This window comes from Phaenicophaeus curvirostris, chromosome 3 (genome assembly GCF_032191515.1).
Source record: "Phaenicophaeus curvirostris isolate KB17595 chromosome 3, BPBGC_Pcur_1.0, whole genome shotgun sequence".
In the NCBI taxonomy this organism is placed as follows: Eukaryota; Metazoa; Chordata; class Aves; order Cuculiformes; family Cuculidae; genus Phaenicophaeus; species Phaenicophaeus curvirostris.
The window spans coordinates 12,803,270-12,817,031 of record NC_091394.1 but is presented as its reverse complement, the minus strand read 5'-3'; the positions used below and the strand labels follow the sequence as shown (position 1 = coordinate 12,817,031).

Genomic DNA, 13,762 nt, shown 5'->3' with positions numbered 1-13,762 from the left:
AAAACACCTCCAGGGAAGGTGACTCAACCACCTCCCTGTTCAGATATCCAGTCTAAATCTCCCCTGGCGGAGCTTGAAGCCATTCCCTCTTGTCCTGTCCCCTGTCACCTGGGAGAAGAGGCTAGCATCCTCCTCTCTACAACCTCCTTTCAGGTCGTTGTAGGGAGCAATGAGGTCTCCCCTCAGCCTCCTCAAGGCTAAAGAACCCCAGCTCTCTCAGCCGTTCCTCATAAGGCCTGTTCTCCAGCCCCTTCACCAGCTTAGTTGCTCTTCTCTGGACTCGCGCCAGAGCCTCAACATCCTTCCTGTGGTGAGGGGCCCAGAACTGAACACAGGATTCGAGGAGCGGTCTCACCAGTGCCGAGTACAGAGGGAGAATAACCTCCCTGGACCTGCTGGTCACGCCGTTTCTGATACAAGCCAAGATGCCATTGGTCTCCTTGGCCACCTGGGCACACTGCTAGCGCAACACAGAAAAGTAGAACAACACGGAAAAGTAGAAGTGGCACACAATGCCTCCCAGCAGTCCAGAGCCATGAAAAGGAACAAGAAAAATGAAGCATTTCATTGCACCAGGGACTTGATTGAGCAGGCTCGAGATGACACTCACTACTACCTTACGTACCAAACATGACAGGCAGGGCTAAGCATTCCTGCAACAGGTAAGTTAAACGACCTCTCAAGTGATCAGTTGTACACACTCCTGCTGTGGGGCTAAACTGCAATTTTAATTAGTTGAAGTGATTTCATGTGCTTTGTTTCAACTACTTCACATAAATATGTATATATGCACAATGTATGATTAAATAATTCTTCATTATTTCTTTGGGAATTTACATTCAAGATCACAAAAAAAACCCAGGCCACATCAGAAGAATGATTGGCTTTGACTACAAAGGGCAATTTTTGAGAGCTACTACATTCAAGCAAGCCTTAAATGTGGAACAGAGTTGGTTCCTGTGGTTTTCAGCATCTGGGAATGAGAGAAGAGATGGGGTTTGAAATTTGTCTCCAGTTCACCATATTAGTACAACCACAGCTGAATGGAATGACTCGTGCAATTTGATCTCACTGCCTCAAGGCTTTTTTTTTTTCTTTCCATTTCATACAGGGAGAGGTTCTTTACCTGGTAATGGAAATGACACTTTCCACTCCCAGCACTTCCCTGACTTAAATGACTACAGGAGAAATTGCAAGCGAAGGGTTCATTGGCATTCAACAAGCCATCACTTGCTGTATTACAGCAATCATATATAGTGACGGCTTTTATATCATGAGATACTAGAATACTTATCATCAGAAATGGTCATTTGAGCTGCATCCATCTAACTGCCATTTTGATAATCTGGTTAGCTACCTGAAAACATTTTCAGACCAAAAAGATTAATTAGAGATGTGAAAACCCTGATTAGTCAATTCACATCCATCAAAGCCACAACAGAAAACAGCAGCTAGGAAATTCTTCCAGCTTTTGCTGAACTTGAAACAAGGACTTCGCTCTGAAACAATCCAGATCTCCTCATCATGCAGCCAAGGCAACTACAGAACAACTTCTCAAATTCTTTGGCCTGACTATTTCCAACGCTAAACTTGCTGCAGCAAAGAAGTCTGGGCTCCTTTCCCACTTCCTGTGGGCTGGACAAGGACCCAACAGTTTTTCTTGGACCACGTAACAGGATAGGTGCCTGCCTTTGCCAAAGTTAAGTCTGTAGGAAAGGCATCTTTCTAGAATTTAGAGGAAGCAGTGGTGAGGTCTCTTAAAACACTGGTTTAACCTCCCTCCTATTAGCAGTTCACTTTCAGTATATAAACTATACACAGCCAAGTAGTTACGGCCCCAGAAACAGGGAACTGATGCAGAGGACAGTATCTGAACAGTAAAGATTTCTAACAATGTGGAAATGCACAGTGAAAGGATGACAGGCAAAAGACAAGTTGAGTAAAGGAAATTCCAGCGAGATATTGGAGGGATGGGGACCTTCATCAGGAGAGGTGTCAAACAAGCTGGGCAGAAGGTTGCATCCTTCAAGATATTGAGAACGTGACTGGAGAAGACTCTGAGCAATCTGATCTAACTTTGAAGTCAGCTCCTTTTGCAGGGCTTTGGACCAGGTTCCAATGCAAGAGAAAAGCAAAAATGGGAATGTCAGAAGCTTGTGACTGAACCAGTATCATTAAGTACTGAGAAAGAAGTCCAAGTTATTTAAAATAGCAAAATAACCAAAGCTAGGCAATTTATTAGCATACAAGGAAAGAAAGCAAAAACTATAAATTCAACCTCATGCAAAATGGAGCAAAGAACTACTTCTATAGTCCTGTGTTACAAGCTAAACACTCAGAATTGCCACTAAAACGCCACTGAGGATCACTTCACGAGTACAGTTACTTGTTGCAGAATTAGAATGCATAATGGATAACAAAAATAATGCACATCTCTAATGGCAATATATGAACCCTTCAGTACCTTAAGCCTTAAACACCATAGTCCAACCTTTGGAAGAAAAAAGACTACTCAGAAAGAGTGATAAAAATGAGGCAGAATTCCACAAGAGGTGAGATCAAAAAGCTTTTCTGAAGAATACAAAGCATGAATAATATAAAGGTTATTTCAGAACTCCTATGGGCAATCTACTGAAAGTATGATGCATTTAAAACTGAAAGAAATTCTTCTGTGTCTTACTAGTTGGTTCAGAGGCAAGGAAAACAGTAACAATCATTGCACAGGCAGGTTGCCATCTATGCCCTGAACTGGTGCTATAGCAATTACTTGGTTTATTGTCAGAAGTAGTCGCTCGCTTTCATCCCAGGATTCAGTTTTGATGCAGAGTAGCTTTACCTGGCTCAATGGCTTGGTATGGTTAAGGATGAGCTGACACTGCATGAAAAGCAAGCAGAATGCTACAAATGCAGTTTCCAAGATTCAAAAAGAAAAGAAGTGAAAAACGTAGTGAGTTTTCACATCAATGTCATAGTTTCTATTCTCTAGATAACCTATTAGCTATGTGCCAATTTTGTTTTCTACCTTAAAACCTGTTATTACACAGAAAGTACTATCCTGTTATTCAAAGGACTGTCTGCCATGTGCAGCACCTTCACACAATATAACTATGCTTAGTTTAACACTGTAATAATTGAGAATTGTTAAGAGTAAGACAAAAACTTAGGAGCTATTTGCTTTAAGAATACTGTAACAAATGTTCTTATAGACCTGACAGCAAACAGCACTCTGATATTATGCAAGCTTGATTATTTTAACTTTACACATACCTGCCTTACCCTAAATCTCTAGTATATAATTAAGTTATAATTAGGTTCAAATAAGATGCAAGGCTCCTAAAGCTATAAAAACCTATTCTGTAACACTTAAACTTTCTCTTATTTCTTCATTTGACAGTATGGAGGCTTTGTTAAAATAGTGAAGGGAAAGCTTTGAGTAACTATTTCTCAGCTAATCTTCTGAAATACACTTGCATCTCCTTGCTTACCCTGAAGGGGAAATACAGCAGAATGAAAGGCTTTGCTCATCTCTCCGAATGTGTTACAGCATTTGAATAGAGTCACTAAGAGGCATTCTGCAGAGTAAGAATTACGAAGATTATCTTATTTTTGCTACTACATTGTAATGTAACAGAGATTTTTGTCTTTCGCCAAGATACGTTACTAGAGTAGATATCTCAGATTAGGACCAATGCTGTGATAAAATTAAAAGTGACTGCTAAGGCCTTTTGTATAGTATTACCATTAAAAAAAAAATCAAGCTAATAAAATTCAACTTAATTTCATACTGATAAAACAAACTGGCAGATTAAGAGAAAAGCACTCAGTTTTATGTATAGACAAACTACTTCTGTAACTGTCACTATCTAAACAGACTGAAGATGACCTAATTGGATCCAGCACAGCGTGGTTATCCAGAGTCTGTACCCTAATTAGCAATGTGCTTCAATTCAGTTAAAAGGCACTGGTGTTTCTCAATAAATGTCTTTGCACAGGCAAATGAGAAGAAATGGAGAACAGAACACTATCTTTAAAGCACGCATAGAAAATTTATGCTAAACACACTGTGCACAGGACAGAAAGAAGACAATAAAAAAGCTTACCAATTCTCTCAGAATACAACTACTGATTCCCCCCCTTACCCTGAGTGTATTTGCTATCAATGTCAAATAAGACAAACACGACAGCAGTGGTCTTTTTTCTCGCTCCTACATCTGATCTGAATAAAAGCAGCCATAAATGCAGAGGCACTGGAGAACAGAGTAGGGTTTCTAAGAAAAATTATTCATATGTCTAATAACACAAGTATGTTACACAGTGATAAAAAAACACAATGCCTTTTTTGTTTTCAGAACAGGTTAAAAAGATAGCTACAGAGGTTCTAAAAATTCCATCTAAAGACTTCAGTATGAGAAGACAGATTAGACAAAAAGGAATTAAGTATGCCTCTAGCTCTGAAAGGATGAAGTCAATTAATATTCCTAGGCAAAGTTGGGACACAGAACTACAATGTCTGTAAGCGGAGACCACCACTGGGAGACAATAGCTCAGAGTCACTAAGGAAGCTCATTTTCAGCAGGGAGCTCTGATGACAGCCATGACATTTGCAGTAAGAGAAGCTAGAAGAAAACTGTGTGGTAGAAGCTAGTCTGTGGCCGTGTTTGACAGGTGCTTAATAAAACAGAGTATTTGAAATGCACATTTCAAATGCAGAAGCCCTTGGTCATCCACCAGTACAGTACGACTACTGATCATGTGCTGTGGCAAACTAAGCAGAGGCCACTGCTAGTCTACCAGAACCTGTTTTCCCACTATGGGACTGGCTGAGCTATGAGGCTTTGGGCCAAACACTTCAGAGCTGCAGACACTCTCCAGTCCACTGCTCCCCCTCCTCATATTCTGCAGGGAAAGAGGGCTACCTTTGCAGGTAAGCCTCAGCAAGGTATAGGCTAGAAATTAGATTGCTACTTCAGTTTTCTGAAGCTGACAACTTGATACATGGGGGTTTAGTTGTGTGATAACTTTTACTGCAGTTTTATTTGCCCAACACATTAAATGATTAATCAAATTAGCAAGCGTAGAAACGGTGAGGTCTACCTACAGGATTAGTCACACTACAAGCCACAGCACTGTTTTCCTAATAGGCGATCACACCAGTAATCATAAAAGTTAAAAATATATTCACTCTTCTGTGTTCAGTGATGCGTCATATACTTATGAAATCTGAAGCACTAAAAGAAAAAACTTTGATAACTTACAGGATGCTTACACTGCACCTCTAATGCTCCCGTTTCTCATTCCATGGAAGGTTACCCACCGCTGATTTAGAGCCTCTTCACTGGCAATATTTTTAAAGGGATGTACGTTGAGTTTGGAAAACTGTTTCTGAACTAATATGTAACCTCATTTTTACTCAGCCCCACAATAAAAAAACACCCAAACCAATGCTAACTTGCTAAGATAAACTAAAATAAAATCCAAAACATGATCCAAACCATTATGCACTTGTAAAACAGCAGAAGATTTCAGAATGTACTTCATGGGGCTAAAACGCAGAGTCAGACTACCATGTACGATACTTAAGAAATAGTATAAAAGCTCAAGGGACCACAGAGAACCTAAGGAGCAAGAAAATATATCAATTACAAATGATGACACTGTCCTTCACTTTTCACTGGCTGTACCAAAGGAATAAGTCTTCTCACATAACTAGAGTTGGGTTTGTTCCTTTGAGTTATTTGGCCACACTTCAATATCTTTCTGACAAGAGTACAACACCTTGTACCAAATCCACCATAGTGGATTTTCATAAATCCACTATGACCTCAGAAGATTTGCAGGGCTATTCAAAAAGAGGGGTCAATTAAAGGTAGCTGTATATTTAGATGCTTTATCTGACATTAATCCCACATCCACTCAACCTATGTATTTTTAAAGCAGCAACATAATAATACAATTTGTTAGAATTTCCCCTGCTTTGTGTATGAAAGCTCTTGTGTACTGCTCCAGAGATAACAGAGAACACAGACTACAGCAACCTGGAATAGCAAATCTTAATTGGCCATAACAGCCAAATATAGTTCCACACAACTTTCGCATGAGTCTAGGTTTAATTTGCTTTACAGGACAGTTGGCCAAACAATGACATTTATCATAAAAATATCCTCTCCATTAAGTAAATATTTTTTTTCCAAAAGAAAATTCAATGTATACTCTGAACGTTCAGTGGCTCATATTCAATATCAGCCCACACAGATTTTTCTTAACAAAATAAAGAAATTCAGTTAAAAAATGCAGACCAATGTAATGACAATGTCATATTGCTTTTGGCTATGTTAACCTTAAAAAACATGCCAATTTAGCTATTTTTCTTTAGGTTTTATTAGAAAAAAGCAGCAGATCAACATTACAATTCAGAGTCTAATCTAAATATGCACTTGACAATGAAGCACATCTGGATATGAAGTGAAAAAGGGTTCCAGAAAACCTTCAGTTTTGCCAATCTCTTGCTACCCAAATCATGTATCTTTTCCTCTGGCTTTATGATGACTGAAACCAAACAAGGAACAGAAGATTTATTGCTATGAAAACAAAATCATAGTACAGTAGTATGAGTCTTGGGCGCTAAGCGTATTCCATCAAGTTAATTTAATTTCGAAGTGTACTTAAATCTTTTGTTTGGCCATGAAAGTCCATAAGCTGACTGACCCAAGTATAAACTGAAACGGCAGGTCTGAACAAAAAAAAAGTTAAGACAGTATGTTATCCTCCAGTTTTCAGACAGTAACAAGAAGATACAATTCCAATAACCAAGAAATTAAAATAAAAAAAAAATGAAAAAGTTGATCTGACATTCAAGAGCTAAGTTTATTCTTATGCTCATTTTTTTTTGCACCCAAATAATTTTAGACCCACCAGAAAAAAAATAGTATTTATGGACTATCACACAATTGAAAAAGAGAAATAATAGCCTTTTGACTCGGTTATTTCCCCCCACTGAGGTATAAAATCTACATATAAATTTGATACTTCACTATAACAAATTGTACTTTTCATAGTTCTGATTTAGTTTCCATTAAACCCTGTTTACTTTTTGGTTTTAACCACAGAATTCTTATTTCATGTTACTGAATCTTGTTTCCAGCTCTCCATTTCATTTATTTGTGGATCTATATTTAGTAGTCTGGTTATCACTGCTAACCAGGAAAAAAAATTCTTGGAACTTTCTTCATTACAACAGCACTTTCAGCAGAGGTTACTGATGTTGCAATCAAACTACAACGATATGCAGCTCTTCTGAGAGACAATTTCATTGATTATGTTTCCACTGTCCAAACATTCTCTGAATTATTTGCTGGAAGAAAATCTTTCAATCTTGTAAACATCAGTGGGCGCAGTTTCACTAGTATGTGTGGTAGTTCCACATCCTTATTCAGGAAGGCTGGTTCACAGCTACTGAGAAGCTGCAGGAGTTCAAACAGCTGATGAACTGTGAATTCTGCTGAGCAGAAGTTTCTTCTGTTGCTACTTAATGATGTAGCCAAAATATCAGCCGAGGTAGCCCAGTCAATCCTTGCTTTGCTTTAGAACCTCTCAGAATATTTCTGGAAGGGTGACATTGCGAAGCAGCCACTGCTGGGAGCGGCTACCATTGCAGTCTCTGATGCTGGGTACCTGGCTGTCCTCTTCGGTGGCTTTGTCCAGGCACTGGTTACTGTTCACATGCAACAGGGTTAATTTCTTGAAGACAAAATAAGAAGTTAGTTTTGCAAAAATCACCAGGCATAAACAAATAAAAAAATTGTAGCGTCCATTAAAATTCTTCCATAGATAAATACAAACTAGACAAGACTCCTTGGCTGACTCCAGATCCCAATTCTAAAGAACACATACATGCTATTTGATGTCGTAGATACTAAGAGCATTGTTTCATGAAAAACAGAACAGTCTCAAACTTCTAAAGTAATGTTCTTTCTCTAAACAGCACTATACTGCTGGGAATCTTTGAGAAGTCAGAAATTAAAATTTGGCAAGATGTACAATTTCAATTAATAGCTATTATAGTAATTTTGATCAGATCAAAATGAACACATTTTTCTCATTTTGGGACGGAAAACTGACCCTACGCTATGTTAGTTTTATATTAAGTTCTTCTTTAAAAAGCATGTTCTTCAAAAACGTCTACAAAGGTGAGAGTGGTTAAACAGTGGAACAGGTTGTTCAGAGGGATGGTAGATGTCCCATCCCTAGAAACATTCACGGTTGGGTTTGATGGGGCTCTGAGCAACCTGATCTAGTTGAAGATATGTCTGCTCATAGCAGGGATTTGGACTAGATGACCTTCATGGTCCCTTCCATTCCAAACCATTCTATGATTCTATGATAAATACCTATACATATACATCTGTGCATAAGTAAGTTTAGTAGATACAAGGAATCTTCCATACATTACTTCATCTACCGCAACAAGCAGCAAAGGGTAAGCAAACAAAACAAAAACCAGAGCACATCAGTCTTCTGCACTCATACAGCAAGTGAAGACTGAAAAAAGGGAGTTGGATCACACTTGACCAAATAACTAACACGGCTTTTTTTTTCTCCTCCTTTCTTTTCCTTCAGCTAAGGGAAAGAAGCTGCACGCCTCCTGAACCAAGGCAGAAGAAAAAAAGGTACAGAAAATTGACCTGACCGTGTGGGAAGGCACTGTTGCTTGGTATTCTTTAACTTATTTTTGTGCTTTATTAGACAGCTTTCAGAAAAGCTCTGAAGATTATACCTAGATTTTCCACTGACAGAATAAAGAGAAAAAACACAAATAACAAAATTTACGTCTGGGAATCACCATAGGGGAAGTCTGTTTTACAGTCCGTGGCAACCATTGCAAGACAAACCATTGAAATTAAGTATGTAAAGATGCAGCGTTCTTAGACTCATATTTATTCATTTCAATTAACATTTAATCCTGGAAACCTTCAACAGTTTTCTTCAGTCCCCTACCAGAAGTTGCAAGCAATGTGCAGAAACCCTAGTAGAGATCTGCTGTTTTACACATTAACTGCCATCCTAAGGAAAAAATAATTTATATATCTCCTTTTAGTCTTAGGAGCTGTAGTTTTTGTTAACACTTCAACTAATAAAATCTACAGCAAGTGTACTGAATTAGAAGTAATGCCCCCCCCTTTTTTTATAATCAGTGAAGTGACTTTTTAGTAGCTAAGTATCAGCAGGTTCTCATTATCAAACAGTCATCTTGATTATACTGGCAAGTTTCTTCTTCCACAAACTGTTTTGCAGTTGTCTTTTGCAATAACTGATGTTAAATTATTAAGTTTGAGAATTTTTTTTTCTTCCTAACTAGCCATGCCACAAGTCAGAGTTCCTGAAGGCACTACTCAATCACAAAACTGGTTTTGGAGCTTGCAAATAAAATTAATAATGAACAGATCAACAGTCAACGATTTCTACATTGGGGCAGTTCAACATATGAGCTTCAAAATCAATTTGAACATCATGTACAAGAAAGAACGATTTAAGTAAAGCTGCTTTATGAATGTGTACCTTAACCATGGCCATGATTAGAAATGTAAAACCTTCCTCATAAATTTGAGATGCTGATTTTTTAATTAGAAAAGAATATCCTTTTAGCCTTGTGGGAGCTAAGACACTGGTGCTGAAATTGTCACAAAATCATTAGCATTACCTTTCATCGGTCCAGTAGATACTTGGAATGATTTTCCACTGTTGATCTCACCTAACAGAACACTACACTAGCAGATTATCTTTCTACAGAGGATCCAAAAGCACACTGAAAATATTTTAAGAGTTCCCCCAAAACTCACTCTGTAATTAAATCAACACAGATGCTCATCGAGTGACTACACCTGAATTAATGATGGAGAGAACATAAGCCTGACTGTTTCCTGACTTTAGTTTCCAATAGTGGTCTCACACAGGAATATGTTGCCCTGTAGGCTCATGTAAAAGTTGTCTCATTTTAACATCACAAGTCATTAGAAGACTTACCACTGGATCATATTCCCAAAGCTGATTTCCTTTCAGATGGTGGCACTTGAGCATCGTTACTGGACCATTAAGTTTGGATACGTCTAAACATAAATCATCTGTTCGAATTTCTTTGTTGGCAGTATATGAGAAAACCTAGACAAGAAAGAATGAGAGGAAGTGAAATAAAGGTTCAATTAAAAGTGTCCTGAGGTGTAGAGAAGGGAGCACATTTGTGTATTACTTCATTAATGTCCACTAATCCTTTATTTTTTTCTGTCAGAACATTTGGAAAAAATATTTTATAAGGAAGAAATATAAACAAGCTCTTCAAAAGTCGATGTTTTCAAACTGCAGACTGCTTCCTGCATAGAAACAGGAGGATTCTCAACACAGGTAAACTTTGTATACCAGAAAACAATTCATCAAGAACTATTAATGAAATAGAATGAGAAAACAGATATAAAACAAATTCCAGAACTGACAATCAGAAAAACGCATATTAGAAGTAGTATTGCAAGTAGAGGCATGTTTTTCTCCAAAGTAACGATGCCAATCAAGAGGTCTAAACAGGAGACAGTTCCAGAGAACCTACAGGAGGTGAAGCCTTACTTAAAGAAGTCCCTTGCTCCTCTAATTTCATTTTTCACTTGAAAGTTTATTTAAAACCTGTTGCAATCAGGTCTCAAAAACCCACAAATGACAAACCACCAACAAATCTCATCCAGTTCCTCTTACAGGCATCTTCTTCAATGAGGGTCTCCTAAAATATACTTAAGCTGTAAAGTTTAAAGGATAACTACTGAAATAATTAGAAAATTGTTCTGATGAGAAGTAGTGTTCCCAATAACTCTATATATTAAGATAATAAAAATTGTCACCTGATTGCCACCCATCCCATGGCAGTTAAAGATTCCGACTTTCTCATTTTCTTTTCTTGCCATGTTATCCAGACACTGATTTGTCTCCACATTTCTTATCTGGGAGTGAAAAAGAGCACATTACCAAAGGTTGCTGTTTTTTAGAAGAGAACTAAGCCCATCGCAAATCACACTGACATCAGTTCTTTCTGCTGTACATTCAGGGGTCATGTGAATGAAACGTAAAATACAGGAACTATACTTCAATGAGAGACCACTATCTGAAACTCAGACTCCCAAGGAAATGTTAAAGCAACTGAGTTACAGAACCATGGTTGTTTCTTTGCTTTCTCTTAGGGATCTTTCCATCTTGGGGATGCTTGCGGCACCAAGATTCAGATACAACAAAATGGACACAAATCAACCTCCAGACCAAAACTGCCAGAAGCTTTAAAACACTCTCGTAGGTCCAGGGGGATTAATTCCTTTTGAAATCCCTTTGACTGGGTTTAATTTCCTCACTTACTGAGTTACAGCCTTAATCCTCATATTACTATATAATAAGCAGGCATGACTATCAGTCTCTCGATAGTCATGCAGCAGTACAAATGCCTGCTTCATTCTCTTAAAAACGTACTTTAAAATTGAACAGTACAAAATCATTCTAAAACAGGACCAATATTTGGTTCAACATGACTTGCAGGGGAGAGTACGTGCCTATTTATTTAGAACAGCATAATTTGTACTACCTCTACTGTCACGAAATAAAAAAAAAACCAAAAACAGAGGGATGTCCAACAAGGCTTGTAGGCATCACTAGAATTTGCTGGTCAGTGATGAGGGTTGTGGGGGCAAAGTTCAGAGCAGCTTTTAGGCAAAGTCCTTGTTTGACCTGGTCTAGTTCATTAAGCAAAAATCTTCTCGTAGCCTATGTAGAGAGTACTTATGAAAGCATTGTACAGAAAGTTATGCATAACTATACATATCTGAAGGAAATATGACATTTAGTACTGTAGTGAGTTCCACATGACATTTATTACTGTAGGAAAAAGAGGAAAACATCTAAATTACAGTATCATATATCGAATTTCAGTCTTCTGCCAAACTGAGAGACCAGATGTATCTTTGCACACAACAGAAACAAGATATTTGAACTTGGCTGGAGGTAATTTGTTTGCACTACTCAGCACCGAATACAAACAACTTACAGCGCAATGTACTTTACATAGGATAGTTAAATATGTAGGATAAAAATGTTACCTCTCCCAGAGAAAAGTAATGGCGTGGAATTTGGGAATCAGGATAAACATTCTCCAGGTACCAGGAGAAAGGCTTGCACTGGAGCTTGCGTCTTAGTCCAAGTCGTGATGATATGTCCCCATAATCAACTTTAGTAACCCCTGTAGGGACAGAAAAGTTTTATTTGATGGCTGCTAATAAACTTCATACAATGCCACTTAATACAAAAGGGATCAGCATAATACACTGCTTACATAAAAGATTTCCTTTTAGAAAGTCATACCTACACACAATAGAAGTTATTTTTTAATACAGCAAACACTGTTTATATTTTCAGAGGACATATCAGTCATTACCTGTGACTTCTTTTTCCAGAAAATTATGCAAAAGATGGAATCTATGCTACATATGGCAATGTCTTATCTATAGTTTACAGAACAATTTGAATGCAACTGCTTATTAAGTTATCGCAAGAGAAAGGGTGAAACTGTAATAGTCACTAATGCTGTTCTACCCCAAATGGCAATTGGGGTGCATATCAACACAGTATAACATAGCAGTCTCCTTCTGTGAGGTAAGGAGAATTCCATTTTAATTTAATTCTGTAACCCAGGTATCACTTGCTGGACCCTTCATCACTTGTCTAACTGCACAAAGAAATAGTCAGAAAGCAACCTTCATATAAGGAACCAATTCTTTAATAATTCAGTATTTATTCAACATAACTGCAGCATTTGAAGGACGTATGTTCACCATTAGGATTTATTTTTTGTGGCATTTTGCTTGCCTTTTTTCCCCCCTTTGCTCCTTATTTATTGAAGTGTTCATTCTTCTTGAACCTCCCACTCTTACGGTTATTTTAACCCCATGTGAAAATTCATTTGCACAAGTCCCATCTGCACATGGGTTGAGGGATGTGTGCATGATCAGTAGATATTTTTGCCTCCCTGGAATTACGCACTATTGTGATAAATACTGCAACAATATTAATTAAGGGTAGAATGATTTCTAGTTTTCAGGCATCACAGCCTTTTTGTATTTTTCCACGCTACACTTCACAGGCTGAAAGCAATTCATGACAAAAAAACCTCAAACCAAACAAAAACCCAACCCAAGAAATTTAATGAAGTCCTAGCAACATAAATTCCCCTAACAGAACACAGATATGTCTCAATTGGCCACCACACTATACACCTCTAGCTGCCTACATTTTTCAGAAACCCTTCCACTTAGAGAACTGTGAATTATCTCTAAAATTGCTGACCTTCTGAAACTTAAGTTTGAGACATTTCTAAGTTGGTATACTGGTATACGGTGTTATTAAATAGACCTGCCAGCAGATGGTGTATTTTCTACTCAATTAAGACAAATAACTGCATTGTTTCAGTTAAATGTTTGTAAATATCAATAAAAACGTTAGTAATTTCAATATATCAAGCAGAAAAAGTGCTATCCAGGATTTTAGGCTGAGGGGGGTTGGTTGGTTGTTTTTGTTGTGTTTTTTGCTGTAGCTTTTTTTTTACTGAAGACTTTTTAACAAAGACGCAGGAGATGGGAAAAGGGAAAAGTTGTTTTTTAAAGAAATTTTGATTAGTGCAAAATTAAATTTAAAAATCTCCTGGAATACAGCCCCAGAAAATTTCAGTCTGTACCCTCCGGTTACA

At 37.7% G+C, this 13,762-nt stretch overlaps 1 protein-coding gene across 2 annotated transcripts in view; it reads right to left on the bottom strand.

Annotated features, from left to right (window-relative positions):
- Positions 1–6,044: 6,044 nt before the first annotated feature.
- Positions 6,045–13,762, bottom strand: part of GALNT1 (polypeptide N-acetylgalactosaminyltransferase 1) — an 87,583-nt gene continuing 79,865 nt past the window's right edge. For both annotated transcript variants that reach the window (XM_069853392.1, XM_069853393.1), the window contains 4 exons: positions 12,120–12,259; positions 10,881–10,979; positions 10,021–10,155; positions 6,045–7,737 (listed from right to left, as the gene is read on the bottom strand). In XM_069853392.1, coding sequence (XP_069709493.1) covers positions 7,591–7,737; positions 10,021–10,155; positions 10,881–10,979; positions 12,120–12,259 — 521 coding nt within the window. In that variant the 3' untranslated portion in view covers positions 6,045–7,590. The remainder of the gene's footprint in view (positions 7,738–10,020; positions 10,156–10,880; positions 10,980–12,119; positions 12,260–13,762) is intronic.